This window comes from Oncorhynchus mykiss, chromosome 6 (genome assembly GCF_057628025.1).
Source record: "Oncorhynchus mykiss isolate SJ-2025 chromosome 6, ASM5762802v1, whole genome shotgun sequence".
NCBI classification, from domain to species: domain Eukaryota; kingdom Metazoa; phylum Chordata; class Actinopteri; order Salmoniformes; family Salmonidae; genus Oncorhynchus; species Oncorhynchus mykiss.
This window is the reverse complement of record NC_143027.1, coordinates 65,168,541-65,185,595: the sequence shown is the minus strand read 5'-3', so window position 1 is coordinate 65,185,595 and position 17,055 is coordinate 65,168,541. Positions and strand designations below refer to the sequence as shown.

The 17,055-nt window shown below is 45.9% G+C and overlaps 1 protein-coding gene across 28 annotated transcripts in view; it reads right to left on the bottom strand.

Annotated features, from left to right (window-relative positions):
• Nucleotides 1–17,055, bottom strand: part of LOC110526357 (CUGBP Elav-like family member 4) — a 177,367-nt gene that overhangs the window by 17,717 nt on the left and 142,595 nt on the right. For 3 of the 28 annotated variants that reach the window (XM_036980705.2, XM_036980704.2, XM_036980717.2), the window contains 6 exons: nucleotides 14,590–14,763; nucleotides 13,857–14,004; nucleotides 7,039–7,221; nucleotides 6,391–6,453; nucleotides 5,837–5,917; nucleotides 4,232–4,375 (listed from right to left, as the gene is read on the bottom strand). In XM_036980705.2, the coding sequence (XP_036836600.1) occupies nucleotides 4,232–4,375; nucleotides 5,837–5,917; nucleotides 6,391–6,453; nucleotides 7,039–7,221; nucleotides 13,857–14,004; nucleotides 14,590–14,763 (793 nt within the window). Of the gene's footprint in view, nucleotides 1–4,231; nucleotides 4,376–5,836; nucleotides 5,918–6,390; nucleotides 6,454–7,038; nucleotides 7,222–13,856; nucleotides 14,005–14,589; nucleotides 14,779–17,055 lie in introns of all 28 variants that reach the window. The other 25 variants (XM_090238619.1, XM_090238617.1, XM_090238621.1 and 22 more) reach the window with 16 other exon arrangements.

The following is a 17,055-nucleotide window of genomic DNA, read 5'->3' as shown; positions in this document are numbered from 1 at the left end:
ATGTATCAACCCCTACAAAAATGTCCATTAGTTATAATCCACATAATAATTCACATTTCCTGTAGCTGCAGGATTATTTTCCTGCTGCAGCAAACTGGTTCAAATTAAGATCCTACATCTGTACGTCTCTAAGCGTAGCAAGGTGGAAATTAAAGTGTATTTATGTGTTTGTGTGTGTGTGTGTAGAGTAAGAGGAGCAGGGTTGGAGCATGGTGCCAGGTTCAGGGCAGGGCGTACTGGGTGTAGGTGTGGGAAGGTGGAGGGTGCCATGAGTAGATGTGTCTCTCTCCTGCCTGCGAGTAGAGGTGCCTGCCGCTTCTCTCTTCTCCTCTGCCTGTGAGTAAAGGTGTCAGCCTCTCCTCTCCCCTGCCTGTGAGTAAAAGTGTCAGTCTCTCCTCTCCCCTGCCTGTGAGTAAAGGTGTCAGCCTCTCCTCTCCCCTGCCTGTGAGTAAAAGTGTCGGTCTCTCCTCTCTTCTCCCCTGCCTGTGAGTAAAGGTCTCTCCTCTCCTCTCCCCTGCCTGTGAGTAAAGGTGTCGGTCTCTCCTCTCCTCTCCTCTCCCCTGCCTGTGAGTAAAGGTGTCAGTCTCTCCTCTCCCCTGCCTGTGAGTAAAAGTGTCAGTCTCTCCTCTCCCCTGCCTGTGAGTAAAGGTGTCAGTCTCTCCTCTCTTCTCCCCTGCCTGTGAGTAAAGGTGTCAGTCTCTCCTCTCCCCTGCCTGTGAGTAAAGGTGTCAATCTTTCCTCTCCTCTCCCCTGCCTGTGAGTAAAGGTGTCAGTCTCTCCTCTCCCCTGCCTGTGAGTAAAGGTGTCAGTCTCTCCTCTCCTCTCCACTGCCTGTGAGTAAAGGTGTCAGTCTCTCCTCTCCTCTCCCCTGCCTGTGAGTAAAGGTGTCAGTTTCTCCTCTCCTCTCCCCTGCCTGTGAGTAAAGGTGCCAGTCTCTCCTCTCCTCTCCCCTGCCTGTGAGTAAAGGTGTCAGTCTCTCCTCTCCCCTGCCTGTGAGTAAAGGTGTCAGTCTCTCTTCTCCCCTGCCTGTGAGTAAAAGTGTCAGTCTCTTCTCTCCCCTGCCTGTGAGTAAAGGTGTCAGTTTCTCCTCTCCCCTGCCTGTGAGTAAAGGTGTCAGTCTCTCCTCTCTTCTCCCCTGCCTGTGAGTAAAGGTGCCAGTCTCTCCTCTCCTCTCCCCTGCCTGTGAGTAAAGGTGTCAGTCTCTCCTCTGCCCTGCCTGTGAGTAAAGGTGTCAGTCTCTCTTCTCCCCTGCCTGTGAGTAAAAGTGTCAGTCTCTTCTCTCCCCTGCCTGTGAGTAAAGGTGTCAGCCTCTCCTCTCCCCTGCCTGTGAATAGAGGTGCCAGCCTCTCCTCTCCCATGCCTGTGAGTAAAGGTTTCAGCCTCTCCTCTCCCCTGCCTGTGAATAGAGGTGCCAGCCTCTCCTCTCCCATGCCTGTGAGTAAAGGTGTCAGCCTCTCCTCTCCCCTCCTTGTGAGTAAAAGTGTCAGTCTCTTCTCTCCCCTGCCTCTAAGTAAAGGTGTCAGCCTCTCCTCTCCCCTGCCTTTGAATAGAGGTGCCAGCCTCTCCTCTCCCCTGCCCTGCATGTACTCTGAGTTATCACCTGGGTGTTGGGGCGGAATGAGCCTGGAGCTTTCCACACTGAGACTCCTGCCTGCTCTTATCAGACACCTCCGTGATTGACGGCCTGAATTTTCCGCCTTCCAGCTGATTTGATCACGTTGCTATGGGTCCAGTTTAATTTTGAGGGAGAGGGCAGGCTTTTGTCAGGTGGGGAGAGATAAGGCTCCTGCTTTTACAAACCCTTTAAACAAACTGAGCAGGGAAGGGCCTGTCAGACAGCAGTGATCCCCCTCACATCCTGCTCTCATCAATCTCAACCTTGCGTTTACATCCCAACCCCAAAAGGTGATTGTCAGGAAGGGGAAAAGGGGGAAGAAGAAGATGGTGAAGAAAGAGAGGACAAAGAAAAGAGCAGACTAGAAGCGTGGTGAATCCTGGCCCCCTTTACACCATGTAAATCAGTCAGCTGCCAGGTTTATTAGGATGTTTTATACAGCACTGTACACTTCAAAAGGACTAGCAGCACTTGACTGGGACACATTCATTGCACAGCACAATGTAAAACACCCCAAACAGCCTTTATGAGAGGAGATTGAATACTGTCATGTATGAATCATCATTTCATGTTCCCTTGCAGCTCTTCATTCTTCTGTAACATCATTGTCGGGTATTGCGGACAAGGTTTTGATTTGCAGGTGAGAGTGGAGTACTGACAAAGGCCACAGCCTCACCATTCTACAGCTCTGTATGACTCCTGGTGCGGTGACTTAGTGTCTAAGCTGTAGGGTTCTGCACAGCTAGATGCTGACGGACATTGTGAAGGGGACTGCTCCCGCTTTAAGCCAACCAAAACAATAGAGTGCTGCTTGCTGTTCTAAAAACAGAGGATCATCTATTTCAATGGTAAGTGTTAGTCTGCGAGTGTGTATGCAGTGCTTTCAGAGGACCTTCTAAAATCAATTTTTGCTCCACTAATACCACTTAGAGAGGTGAGTTTTGATCATCCTTAAATGTCAATATTGAGTAACTAAACATGGAGGATTCAAATAACAGTATATCCCAACAGACCCCAGACTAAGACCTTGAAACAGCCAGAAACTCAACATCCCACTCTAAAGCCAGTCTTTTAAGATCTCGCTGTGCTTTTACTCAACACTAGTCATTTGGGTCAGCTGGTCGTTCAGTGACGGATCCACCATCTTCTTCAGCTGCACATCTGATTTTCTGAAGCTGATAATTAACACCAACAGCTAACAATTACCAGAGAGGATGTCAATGTAAGCTCCATTGCCATGGAATCGGTCTTAATGTTAATGTGTTTGGAATGTTGTGTTTGGAACACTCTTTTTTACATTGACTATGTCACTTTTTAAACTGTGACTTTGCCTCATCTCAGTAAGTCAATGACTACCCTGGAATCCATAATGATGACATTGGCTCATTGCCTATTGTCAATCACTGAGAATCACAAGGCGTGTGTACACACACACACACACACACACACACACACACACACACACACACACACACACACACACACACACACACACACACACACACACACACACACGTCTGTGCACATACATTGTGTGTATGCGTGTGTTGCATCCAAGGTGCATCGGAAGAATTCATCTCCCATTTTGAACTGAAGAGGGATCAAATTGCTTCCCCTGTTACTGCAGGAGAGTAATGATTTAGTTCACATAATGCATAGCATCTTCTGTCTAATTTGTTAATGTCTCTCACAAGAGCCCCGGGGCTCAGACTATAAAAAGGAAGGAGAAAAAAATGATAGGTTAAATGATTGTTTTTCAGCCAAGATCTTAATTAATAGCTGCATGGGAAAATAATGGTGAGATGCGTGAGGTCACAGCATCTTTGTCCTTCCTCGTAGAGTAGTGATAGACATGCTATTCTCATCCTAGACAGCCTATATAGGAGGCCAGTGGTCCGTTTCTGTAGTCCAGCTCCTCATCTCGTGGGTGCTGCTGTCTAGGGCTCAAACAGGTCTATTATTATCTCCTGAAGATCACACAGTCCACCTGCACATCCTCCACCACCACCCAGTCTCATCCCCACAGGCTGTGTGGGAGGAAGGTGTTGGATAGGAGGCTGGGAGGCTGGGTCTCTAGGGGCTATCTATGGAGGCTGGGTCTCTAGGGGCTATCTATGGAGGCTGGGTCTCTAGGGGCTATCTATGGAGGCTGGGGAACCATAGTTTTATAGTATGTTTGTTGAAGGTGAAACGCTAATAGCCAGAAGGGCTTATGCTGACTATATTCCCCTATACTGCATGTCTAGTTACATGGTAATAGGCATGTACTTGAACTTGGGGAGCTGTGGGCTTAAACTGGAGGTAGTTACAAACAAATCGCCCCTCCTCCACTCTCACCCACTCCCAGTGTCTCAAAAGCATCTGCTGATGAGTTGAACTTAAGGAGCGAAGCACACATCCCCCTCATCACCCTCTCCTCTCTGCTCACTCGCATGTAACGCCACTTTTAAAATGTTCATTGCAACTTGATTAGGATAGACACAGGGAATAAAGGAAAATACAACTAAATGCAGAATCCAAAGTCGGACATTAGAAGATTGCCAAACATCACAGTCGACTTCTCATCCGATTCTTTTTTTTCTCAGCAGAGATGACGGCTTTGACACACTGACTCACCAAAACACTTGCTTTGATTGGTCGCCCGGTCCACGAAGACTTTGGCGGAGATGACGTTGCCGAAAGGCAGGAACATTTGCATTAATTCTGCGTCTCCAAACTCCTGGGGCAGATGGTAAATAAACAGGTTGCAGCCTTCCGGCCCTGGTGGAAAATAACAACAACAAACTATAGAGGTTACATGGGGAAATAGAAGGAGAGGACAGGAAGAGCATGCATGATGACATAAGCCCAGTGTCTGCCCCAATTACTAGCTGACAGTAGGACAGGACTGACTGGCTCCCAATCTCGCTTCAGTCTCCACACACACCCAGATGCCACATACTGTACATGGCCTTCTGATGAGGAGAGGAATAGACTGGAGAGAGGGGGGGAGGGAGAGAGAGAGAGAGAGAGAGAGAGAGAGAGAGAGAGAGAGAGAGAGAGAGAGAGAGAGAGAGAGAGAGAGAGAGAGAGAGAGAGAGAGAGAGAGAGAGAGAGAGAGAGAGAGAGAGAGAGAGAGAGAGAGAGAGAGAGAGAGAGAGAGAGAGAGAGAGAGAGAGAGAGAGAGAGAGAGAGAGAGAGAGAGAGAGAGAGAGAGAGAGATGTGGGCTGCTTGGTGGGCTGTGCTAGCGGCTGCATGGATTGTTCCCTGTCTCATTGCTCGGGGATGATAGCATGACGAGATGAGCCTGTGGCTGGTGAGAAGGCTGATAAGAGGCTGCTGCTGACTGGCTCTCCCTGGCCCAGATAGAGGACACACACAGTATGATAGAGAGCTGTGGTTTTACAGTCTGAGCTTGTGGCTTTATTCTGCCTGTTTGTTAGTTTAGGTGTGTCTCATGAAATGGGGGCTGCTGCGTCTGCAGTCTCCTGGAGGCTGCAGACTGTGGTAGGCAGACTGGGAGACCAGCCAACAGCCAAGCCAGAGAGGGAAGGATTCAGATCTGAGTCAGAGACAGGCCAGTGGGGCTGACACACTGTCAGGAGGAGGAGCAACTCTTTGGCTTAAGTATAGCAGTCACATAACCCTAATGCAAGCTTCCTTTAACTCAAGGATGGGGGCAGGTAGACTACAATGCTTGGCAAAACATACTGCAATACAATCATTCCTCTGATGCAATGTTAGAGCACTTAGAGTAATTTCAGATTTTCCACGTTGACTAATAATCATATTCATAACCATCACATGCTGTACAATAACATAAATTAATCATTATATCTGACAAACAGTGTCAGGAAGAGTGATTTACAGTTACAGCATATCCTATGCTTTATTACATTTAATGCTGTGGTACTAACACTAAACTAGGAATGTTAATAAATGATTTTGCATGCAGCTAATTCCTCTAATGAATATTTATAACCACTTAAACACATTGTAATGGACTGATTAACCAGTCGAACACTGCGAGTTTGAATTAGTCCAGTTTTTGAATAATGACAGAGTAACTTTTCCATCTTGCTGCCTGTTAATGTTAAACTCCTTTAAATGAAGCTCTCTTTTTCTCCCATTTTCCAGCCCAGTGTTTCCTCTCCCTGGCTAATTCAAAGCAGACGTACATTAGAATATAACATGGTAATTATCACCTTTTTTCTTGGGTGGTCGCTCCCGCTAGCTCTTACCTTCTCTCTGTTGCTGGGGGATGATGGTGGGTTGCTGGGGGAACGCTTGACTGATTGGTGCGTATGCGGCAGGGTAGGCTGCTGTTGCAAAGAGAAGGAGAAGAGCCAGAGTGGGATGTCACATCTCCATTTACGACGACTTAAATCATGATTCTATTGTTCACGTCCTTCAGACACTGAAAAAATAAATTGCATTATGACTTGGAGCCCGGGCTAATTTTCATTGTGGATCACTACACAAAGGGAATGCACTGTCTAAACAGGGACACTAACAATACAGGAATGAGAGTCTATTCCTATCCTGATAGATGGTTAGGATAGGAGAGGTCTTAGTGTCTGTCTATCTATATCATAATCATGTAGAGGGGTGTCCGGAACACAGTTCTCAGGGTACTTTTGGAATTAAGATTTTTGTATGGGTGTATAATCAAGTCCACTGGAAATCCGTTCAAATCCTAATGTAAAGTTTCCTAATCCTGGAGAAAATTGGCCAGTCCTCTGGGCTATCTTTAGCAGCCATAGTGGGAGGGGAGGAGTGAGGAGAGGGAGGTCACCTGCGTAGTGCTGCACACCGGCGTAAGCCTGCTGGAGAGGGTCAGTCACTGTAGGGCTCTGTGCTGCAGAGAGAGAAAGAGAGAGCGACAGAGAGAAAGAGAGAGCGACAGAGAGAAAGAGAGAGAGAGAGAAATAAATAAGAGAGGGAGAGAGGGAGAGCGAGACAGAGGGTGGAGTCACACATGGATTCGAGTTGTCATATTTCACAGTTCTTCAAAATTCCTGTTCGCCCCCCAGATGTTTGCATCAAATATTAACAACATGCCAAACAAACTGCTTTGTGGTTCATTATCACTGCAGCTGCCTTACATAATGCATCAAGGAGTCAAGTGCATGATGATGTGTCAGGTGTTCAGGAATCTTCAGGCGCATGCAGCATTAAGAAGCGTTTTAGGCTCATCATATTAACCATAATGCACTGATGGATGCATTGACTCGCTCATCATGAAAGCTCAGCATGCTTTTCTTAAACCATCTTCAAACTTATAATTGACTCTCACAACCACCTATACTGATTGCGGTATGGCAGTCAACCTAAGACTATCTTGCCAGGTCTCCCTCGACAAAAATATCATATATAATGGTTTTATCCTAGTTAAGAAAAGGCTACAAGTCAAATGAATGAAACTGCTGTTAGATTGGCTCACCTGAGTAGAGGTGAATCCCATTGGCTGTCTCACCTGGGTAGGGGTGGATCCCATTGGTGTAGATTGGCTCGTTGGTAGGCTGACCGTTGGTCTGGGGCGGGAGGGATGCGAACCCGTTGACCCCCATGGGCGCTGCTAGGCTGGGCAAGGCCGTGGCATTGATACCCGGCGGCGTGCTGGTGCCTGTAAATAGAGAAACCCTGTTTCATTACTGGGACCACAGGCCATGGTGGACATGGTTCACACTCCACAGTCTGCAGCCTCTCTCTGACCAGCGTCTAATTGGACACTGGGGCTGGGGCCTTTCTGTCTGTTAGTGGCCTCATTCTCTCCCCCTGGCCACATTTCAGGTTTGTCACCTTGTCCATGCTCTCTCGTCTTGTGCCAGATGGAATATTATTCTTCTCCCTAATCCCGGTGAAGGGCATTTAAGTCATGTAGGATTAAATTTGAAAGGCATTACCTGGGTGTATGTAGGCTTTGTGGATTACAGATGGCGGATGGATGCAGAGGGGACTGAGCCACTTTATTTAATTCATTTCGAGAGACGCGTGGAGCTCCTGTCTTGGGCCAGTCTGCCTACTTAGTGTCGAGCCATCAAAGCTGTTCACGACAAGGGCCAGGAAGACAGGTCAAACTCAGGTCCAGGATTATCTCCCACAAATCTTTGCTTGTATATTGTATAGTCAAGGACTTTGCATTCAAAGTCATAAGATTGGCCGTGTTCCCGGTAACACACAAACAGTGGCCCGTGAGAGAGAGAGAGGGAGAGACAGAGAGATAAGGAGAGAGAGACAAGAGATAAGGAGAGAGAGACAGAGAGAGAGAGAGAGAGAGAGAGAGAGAGAGAGAGAGAGAGAGAGAGAGAGAGAGAGAGAGAGAGAGAGAGAGAGAGAGAGAGAGAGAGAGAGAGAGAGAGAGAGAGAAAGAGAAAGAGAGAGAGAGAGAGAGAGAGAGAGAGAGAGAGAGACCTAACCCACACTATTAAATTTGTCAAAAAAGGAACATTTTATATCTGACTAGAAATGAATAAGGAAATTATCTCAACATAGAAAAATGTCTTCACGTGCGCTACCTATATCCCCCTAATAGATTCCACATACTTTAACAATGACAGCTTCTCCATCCTAGAGGCGGAGATCAACCATTCCCAGGCCCAGGGACATGTACTAGTCTGTGGCGACCTAAATGCCAGAAATGGACAAGAACCTGACACTCTTAGCACACAGGGGGACAAACACCTACCTGGAGGTGGCAGCATTCCATCCCCCATATGCCCCACAGACACAACTACGACAACATAACCAACAAAAATGGGTCACAAGGCCTGCAGCTCTGTCGGACGCAGTCAATGGTAGGCCTCGAGGGGACTTCTATGGTAGGTACACATATAGATCATCTCTTGGCAGTAGTACTGTAGACTACTTTATCACTGACCTCAACCCAAAATCTCTCAGAGCATTCACAGTCAGTCCACTGACACCCCTATCAGATCACAGCAAAGTCACACTACTTGAACAGAGCTATGTTCAATCATGAGGCATCAAAGCCAAAGGAACTGAATAATATTAATAAATGCTATAGAAGGAAGGAAAGTAGTGCAACAACAAATTCACCCCTTCTAGACAATTTCCTGGACAAAATGTTTCACTGTAATAGTGAAGGTGTAAACTTGGCAGTAGAAAACCTAAACAGTATATTTGACCTCTCAGCTTCCCTATCAAATCTAAAATATTCAAGCAGACAACCTAAGAAAATTAACAACAATGACAAATGTTTGATGAAGAATGCAAAAACCTAAGAAAGAAATGGAGAAACCTTTCCAACCAAAAACATCGAGATCCATTACACCTGAGCCTTCCCTATGGTGAATTACTAAAACAATAGAGAAAGACACTACGGAAAAATAAGGAAGAGCACGTCAGAAATCAGCTCAATGTAATTGAAGAATCCATAGACTCTAACCACTCCTGGGAAAATTGGAAACAACACAAAGAGTTATCTATCCAAAACAGAGATGTATGGATAAACCACTTATCCAATCTTTTTGGCTCTATAACAAAGAACAAACAGCAAAAACACATTAAAGACTACCAGAACCCACTGAACTCTCCAATTACATTGAATGAACTACAGGACAAAATACAAACCCTCCAACCCAAAAAGCCCTGTGGGGTTGTGGGGTTGATGGTATCCTAAATGAAATGATAAAATATACAGACCACAAATTCCATCCTCAGCTCTGGCATCTTCCCCAATATTTGGAACCAAGGACTGATCACCCCAATTCACAAAAGTGGAGACAAATTTGACCCCAATAACTACTGCGTAGTTATACGTAGTACGTAGTTATATGTGTCAACAGCAACCTTGGGAAAATCTTCTGCATTCTAATTAACAGCAGACTCATACATTTCCTCAGAAAAAACAATGTACTGAGAAAATGTCAAATTGACTTTTTACCAAATTACCGTAAGACAGACCACTTATTCACATTATAAAATCCATGTACACAAGCAACAAGTGTACTGTTAAAATTGGCAAAAGACACACACATTTCTTTCCACAGGGCCGTGGGATGAGACAGGGATGCAGCTTAAGCCCCACCCTCTTCAACATATATATCAAGGAATTGGCTATGGCACTAGAACAGTCTGCAGCACCCGGCCTCACCCTACTAGAATCTGAAGTCAAATGTCTACTATTTGCTGATGATCTGGTTCTTCTGTCCCCAACCAAGGAGGGCCTACAGCAGCACCTAGATCTTCTGCACAGATTCTGTCAGACCTGGGCCCTGACAGTAAATCTCAGTAAGACAAAAAATAATGATGTTCCAAAAAAGGTCCAGTTGCCAGGACTATGAATACAAATTCCATCTAGACACCGTTGCCCTAAGGCACACAAAAAAACTATACATACCTCGGCCAAAACATCAGTGCCACGGGTACCTTCCACAAAGCTATGAACGATCTGAGAGACAAGGCCATCAAAAGGAACATAAATTCGACATACAAATTAGGATCTGTCAAAAAATACTTGACACGGGCCTCCTGGGTGGAGCAGTGGTCTAAGGCACTGCATGTGCTAGCTGTACCACCAGAGACTCTGGGTTCGAGCCCAGGCTCTGTCACAGCCGGCCGCGACCGGGAGGCCCATGGGGCAGTGCACAATTGGCCTAGCGTCGTCCGGATTAGGGAGGGTTTGGCCGGCAGGGATATCCTTATCTCATCGCGCACTAGCGACTCCTGTGGTGGGCTGGGAACAGTGCATGTTGACCAGGTCGCCAGATGTACGGTGTTTCCTCTGACACATTGGTGTGGCTGGGTTGGATGCGCACTGTGTTAAGAAGCAGTGCGGGTTGTGTTTTGGAGGACGCATGGCTCCTTCGCTTCTCCCGAGTCCGTGAGGGAGTTGTAGCGATGAGACTACCAATTGAATACCATGAAAAAGGGGGTAAATATATATATATATATATATATATATATATATATATATATATATATACAGTGCCTTGCGAAAGTATTCGGCCCCCTTGAACTTTGCGACCTTTTGCCACATTTCAGGCTTCAAACATAAAGATATAAACTGTATTTTTTTGTGAAGAATCAACAACAAGTGGGACACAATCATGAAGTGGAACGACATTTATTGGATATTTCAAACTTTTTTAACAAATCAAAAACTGAAAAATTGGGCGTGCAAAATTATTCAGCCCCTTTAAGTTAATACTTTGTAGCGCCACCTTTTGCTGCGATTACAGCTGTAAGTCGCTTGGGGTATGTCTCTATCAGTTTTGCACATCGAGAGACTGACATTTTTTCCCATTCCTCCTTGCAAAACAGCTCGAGCTCAGTGAGGTTGGATGGAGAGCATTTGTGAACAGCAATTTTCAGTTCTTTCAACAGATTCTCGATTGGATTCAGGTTCTGGACTTTGACTTGGCCATTCTAACACCTGGATATGTTTATTTTTGAACCATTCCATTGTAGATTTTGCTTTATGTTTTGGATCATTGTCTTGTTGTAAGACAAATCTCCGTCCCAGTCTCAGGTCTTTTGCAGACTCCATCAGGTTTTCTTCCAGAATGGTTCTGTATTTGGCTCCATCCATCTTCCCATCAATTTTAACCATCTTCCCTGTCCCTGCTGAAGAAAAGCAGGCCCAAACCATGATGCTGCCACCACCATGTTTGACAGTGGGGATGGTGTGTTCAGCTGTGTTGCTTTTACGCCAAACATAACGTTTTGCATTGTTGCCAAAAAGTTCAATTTTGGTTTAATCTGACCAGAGCACCTTCTTCCACATGTTTGGTGTGTCTCCCAGGTGGCTTGTGGCAAACTTTAAACAACACTTTTTATGGATATCTTTAAGAAATGGCTTTCTTCTTGCCACTCTTCCATAAAGGCCAGATTTGTGCAATATACGACTGATTGTTGTCCTATGGACAGAGTCTCCCACCTCAGCTGTAGATCTTTGCAGTTCATCCAGAGTGATCACGGGCCTCTTGGCTGCATCTCTGATCAGTCTTCTCCTTGTATGAGCTGAAAGTTTAGAGGGACGGCCAGGTCTTGGTAGATTTGCAGTGGTCTGATACTCCTTCCATTTCAATATTATCGCTTGCACAGTGCTCCTTGGGATGTTTAAAGCTTGGGAAATATTTTTGTATCCAAATCCGGCTTTAAACTTCTTCACAACAGTATCTCGGACCTGCCTGGTGTGTTCCTTGTTCTTCATGATGCTCTCTGCGCTTTTAACGGACCTCTGAGACTATCACAGTGCAGGTGCATTTATACGGAGACTTGATTACACACAGGTGGATTGTATTTATCATCATTAGTCATTTAGGTCAACATTGGATCATTCAGAGATCCTCACTGAACTTCTGGAGAGAGTTTGCTGCACTGAAAGTAAAGGGGCTGAATAATTTTGCACGCCCAATTTTTCAGTTTTTGATTTGTTAAAAAAGTTTGAAATAGCCAATAAATGTCGTTCCACTTCATGATTGTGTCCCACTTGTTGTTGATTCTTCACAAAAAAATACAGTTTTATATCTTTATGTTTGAAGCCTGAAATGTGGCAAAAGGTCGCAAAGTTCAAGGGGGCGGAATACTTTCGCAAGGCACTGTATATATATATATATATATATATATATATATATATATATATATATATACTTGACTCAGTTATAGAACCCTTTATGGTTGTGAGGTCTGTCACCAACCAAGAATTCACAAAATGGGACAAACACCAAATTGAGACTGCATGCAGAATTCTGCAAAAATATCCTCTGTGTACAATGTAAAACACCAAATAATGCATGCAGAGCAGAATTAGGCCGATACCTGCTAATTATCAAAATCCAGAAAAGAGTTGTTAAATTCTACAACCACCTAAAAGGAAGCGATTCCCAAACCTTCCATAACAAAGTCATCACCTACAGAGAAATGTACCTGGAGAAGAGCCCCCTAAGCAAGCTGGTCCTGGGGCTCTGTTCACAAACACAAACAGACCCCACAGAGCCTCAGGACAGCAACACAATTAGATCCAACCAAAGCATGAGAAATCAAAAATAGAATTACTTGACACATTGGAAAGAATTGGCCGGGTATGGTTCTCAATCAGGGACAGCTGTCTATCGTTGTCTCTGATTGGGAATCATACTTAGGCAGCCTTTTTTCCTTTTGTATTTGTGGGTAGTTGTCTTTGTTAGTGGCCTGTATAGCCCTAGTAAGCTTCACATTCGGTTTTGTTGTTTATTGTTTTGTTGGCGACATTTAAAGAAATAAAGAGAAAATGTACGCTCTCCATGCTGCACCTTGGTCCGGTCATTTTCAAGACAGCGATCGTGACACTTTGTGACACTGCCCACAAAATGAGATGGAAACTGAGCTGCACTTCCTAACCTCCTGCCAAATATAGGACCATATTAGAGACACATATTTCCCCCAGATTACACAGACCCACAAAGAATTCGAAAACAAATCCAATTTTGATAAACTCCCATATCTATTGTGTGAAATACCACAGTGTGCAATCACAGCAGAAAGATTTGTGACCTGTTGCCAGAAGAAAAGGGCAACCAGTGAAGAACAAACACCATTGTAAATACAACCCATATTTGTGTTGTTTTATTTTCGCTTCTGTACTTTAACTATTTGCACATCATTACAACACTGTATATAGACAAAAAATGACATTAGAAATGTCTGTATTCTTTTGGAACTTTTGTGAGTGTAATTTTGTATTGTTTATTTTACGTTTGTTTATTATCTATTTCACTAAATTGAAATGAATTGAAATTGAATTGAGAGAGAGAGATGGAGGGAGGGAGAGAGACTGGGAGAGAGAGAGATGGAGGGAGAGAGAGAGACTGGGAGAGAGAGAGAGAGAGAGAGAGTGAGAGAGACAGAGAAAAAGAGAGAGGTCGTACACTGTGGCGGCCAATGAGGGCCGGGGGATATCATACATCATAACCCATCATGCCTCACTCACGACACGTCTTCTTTATCTTACTTTAGGGCCCTCTGTCACTCTGGCAATGTCATCTCTAACTTCACCACTACCAAAAGGGCACACTATTTTTTTCTCTAGACTTCAGCACTACCAAAAGGCAGACTGTTTTTTTGTCCCTTTTAAAAGAGACAGACATGAAAAGAAACCTGATAACGTCTAAAGAAATGTACTAACAGCCAGGGTAGAATACATGACATTAGCAGGGCTTGTACACGGCTCACTAATGAATATAGTGAAGTATTGCAGGCACATAGGAGGGCGGGTTGGGGAAGGACGGGAGTCCAGTCCTGACTGTGTATTTGTACCTGAGGAGGGTGTCATTGGGGCAGCCACCAGACCGTTGACATTGAAAGCTGCCATTTGCTGCATTTGTGCCGCAGCGATGGCTGCCATGGGGTTCAGATACGAGTTCTGGGTCGCCGCCATTAGCGCTGCTTGCTGTTGCATCATCTGCTGTGGCATTGAAGAGAGAGAGAGAGGAAGGGGGGTGAGGGAAAGAGGGAAAGAGGAGGGAGAGTGAGGCAGTGAAAGAGAGAGGGAGACGGTGAGAGGGGGGAAAGGGAGACGGGGAGAGAGAGAGGCAGGGTGAAATCGCCGCAGGACGAGGGGCATGTTTACTTTCACATCACTGTTTGCTTGGCCATGTTGTTGAATAGACAGGTCTCTGTTGCCCCGGAGCCCTGCTACTTAACAGCACTGCTGCTTAACAGGGCTGCTGCTCATTACAAACAACAGATAACGCAATATAATGAGATGAAGCTAGAGGGCCGACAGACAGACAGACAGACAGACAGACAGACAGACAGACAGACAGACAGACAGACAGACAGACAGACAGACAGACAGACTGCTTTACTGTGTGTGAGTGGGTGATTCTCACCTGCCAGGGTGAGCTGTTAGTTACAGTGTGAGTGCAAACTCTACAGTTTCCAAACTTGAGGAGATGTTAACTTCAGGTGTGAACGTAGATAGACAGAGTGTGTATGGCAAGCTATCAGGAGGAGCCGTGACTCGCATGCACAGAGTGTAAAAGCTCACCGTCTCCTCCCCCGTGGAGCCGAGACTTACAGCGTGAGAGTAGGCGCCATAGGCCCCAAACTGGATGGTCATGGGGCTGAAGATGCCGAGCTGGCCCGCCATCTGATGCATCCTACGCAGGGTCCGCTCCTTGTCCGTGTCGGCAAACTTCACCACCAGGCTGGAGGACGCCCCCTGGGGATACCCACACTGCAATCAGTCAAGACAACACTCATCTCAGCAATGGACAGACACACACCACACTCAGTCAAGACACGTACCTCAATGACTACGCACGCACACACCTCGACGCAGGACACCACACGTACTCATGCACACACCATACTGAGTCATGACCACACACACTACACCAGACACACACACTACACAACACCAGACACATACCACACACACACCACACAAGGTCTGGGCGGACATATTTTAAATAACTCCAATCTGAGTTGTGTAGAGACAGTGGGAATAGTAGATGATCTGTGGGTTTAGTGAAATTTAGACTACTAGTGTACACACGGAGTGTACAAAACATTAAGAACACCTTTCCATGACAGACTGACCAGATGAATCCAGGTTAAAGCCATGATCCTTTATTGATGTCACTTGTTAAATCCACTTCAATCAGTGTAGATGAATTGGAGGAGACAGGTTAGAGAAGGATTTTTAAGCCTTGAGACGATTGAGACATTGATTGTGTATGTGTGAATGGGCAAGACAAAAGATTCTAAGTACCTTTGAACGGGGTATGTTAGTAGGTGCCAGGTGCACCGGTTTGTGTCAAGAACGGCAACAGTTTCCCGTGTGTATCAAGAATGGTCCACCACCCAAAGGACATCAAGCCAACTTGATACAACTGTGGGAAGCATTGGAGTCAACATGGGCCAGCATCCCTGTGGAACGCTTTCGACACGTTGTAGAGTCCAAGTCCCGACGAATTGAGGCTGTTCTGCAACTCAATATTAGGAAGGCATTCCTAATGTTTGTTATACTCAGTGTACATTGGAGTGAACTGTGGTCCTTAGTGTGGTCCCAGAGGAGCCCCAGTCCCCCTCCTGCCGCTCAACTGAATACGATACTCCATAATGAGGTCTGACTGGAGCCTTTGGCGTGCACAGGGAGAAGTATTGACTAATGACAGTGCCTTATGGCAGATATAGTGCTGTATTGATGTCTGTGCTTCTGAGTTTGGATCCAATTAAATCATTTGAGAGACAGAGACCAGAGTCAGTTCTTCATATGACGTCCAGGGAAAGGAGAGGAGAGGAGAGAGGAGAGAGGAGAGAGGAGAGAGGAGAGGAGGCTGCCAGACAGGCAGAGAGACAGACACAGAAAACCTCAGACACTGTCAAGAGGCCCAGATCCTATTTAATTCCAGCCAGTGCACGCTGCGCTGAGAGAGAGAGAGATACCCAGGAACTGCTGCTGCGGTTGCACCCAGGAAAGGTCAGAAGGACACAGGCAGCCAGGGGGAAGTCAGGATGTGATTAGCCAGATCAGAAAAGCAAAGACACGGGGAGAGAAAAGGACTCCATAATCATGACTTGTATTCATCTTTCATATAATGTGTCATCTTGACAGGTTCAGCACAAACACCTACTTTGATTTGTGTTTTGATTACAATGTTTCCTTGCACAGTACAAATCGAAAAGAGATGGAAACTACAGGGAGACAGAGAGAGATGAGGACTAGTGTGTGTGTGTGTGTGTGTGTGTGTGTGTGTGTGTGTGTGTGTGTGTGTCAACAGCCAGAATGTAACCTCTACTGGGTCTCAAATACAAAAGGCTAGAACCCAGCCCAAGCAACTCTCCAGTGGTGCTTGAAGGGGGTCCGCCTCAAAAAGCAAAACAGAACAAAGACAAAGTCCCCCTTACAAACAAAGAAACAAACAAACTGCATCACGCGGTGAATGCGAATGCAGTGAGTGAGTGTTGAGCCCATCCACCAATAATGGTGTGTGTGTCTCCTGCACTGTGCTGTAGAGGCTGGGTGGGTGTTGGGAGGGGTGTCAGCCTGCACCCTGGGGGGACAGTTGGTGTCATATTGGATTCTTCCTGTCAGAGGAGCCAGCCCTCTTCAGCCCTGCACCTGCCAGCCAGCGCCTCACCTCAGGCCAAGGGGGACCCATCTGGTTCTGTTCCCAAGATGCCATTTCAATTAGCTGAATCAATATGGCGGAGTGCCGCTCTAATGGTACACTGTTTTGTCCTTTCTAATTTCATTTAATTTCCTTCCCACCCCCGACCTTTCACTGTTCTTTCCCTATCTTCTGCTGGGGCTGGTGGAGGGACGGGACTGTCGGTTTTAATGAGGTCTGCGCTGAGCAAACATATCCCTCCAGCGCCTCTCCGACCGGTCGCACCGCGCCTCTGCACTGCCCCTGCTTCCCACTTTTCCTTTAGCAGAGCGAGGGGCTGGCACTTAGATCACATTCATTTTCTGCTTTATGTAGCTGTGTATTCCTTTATCTATTTA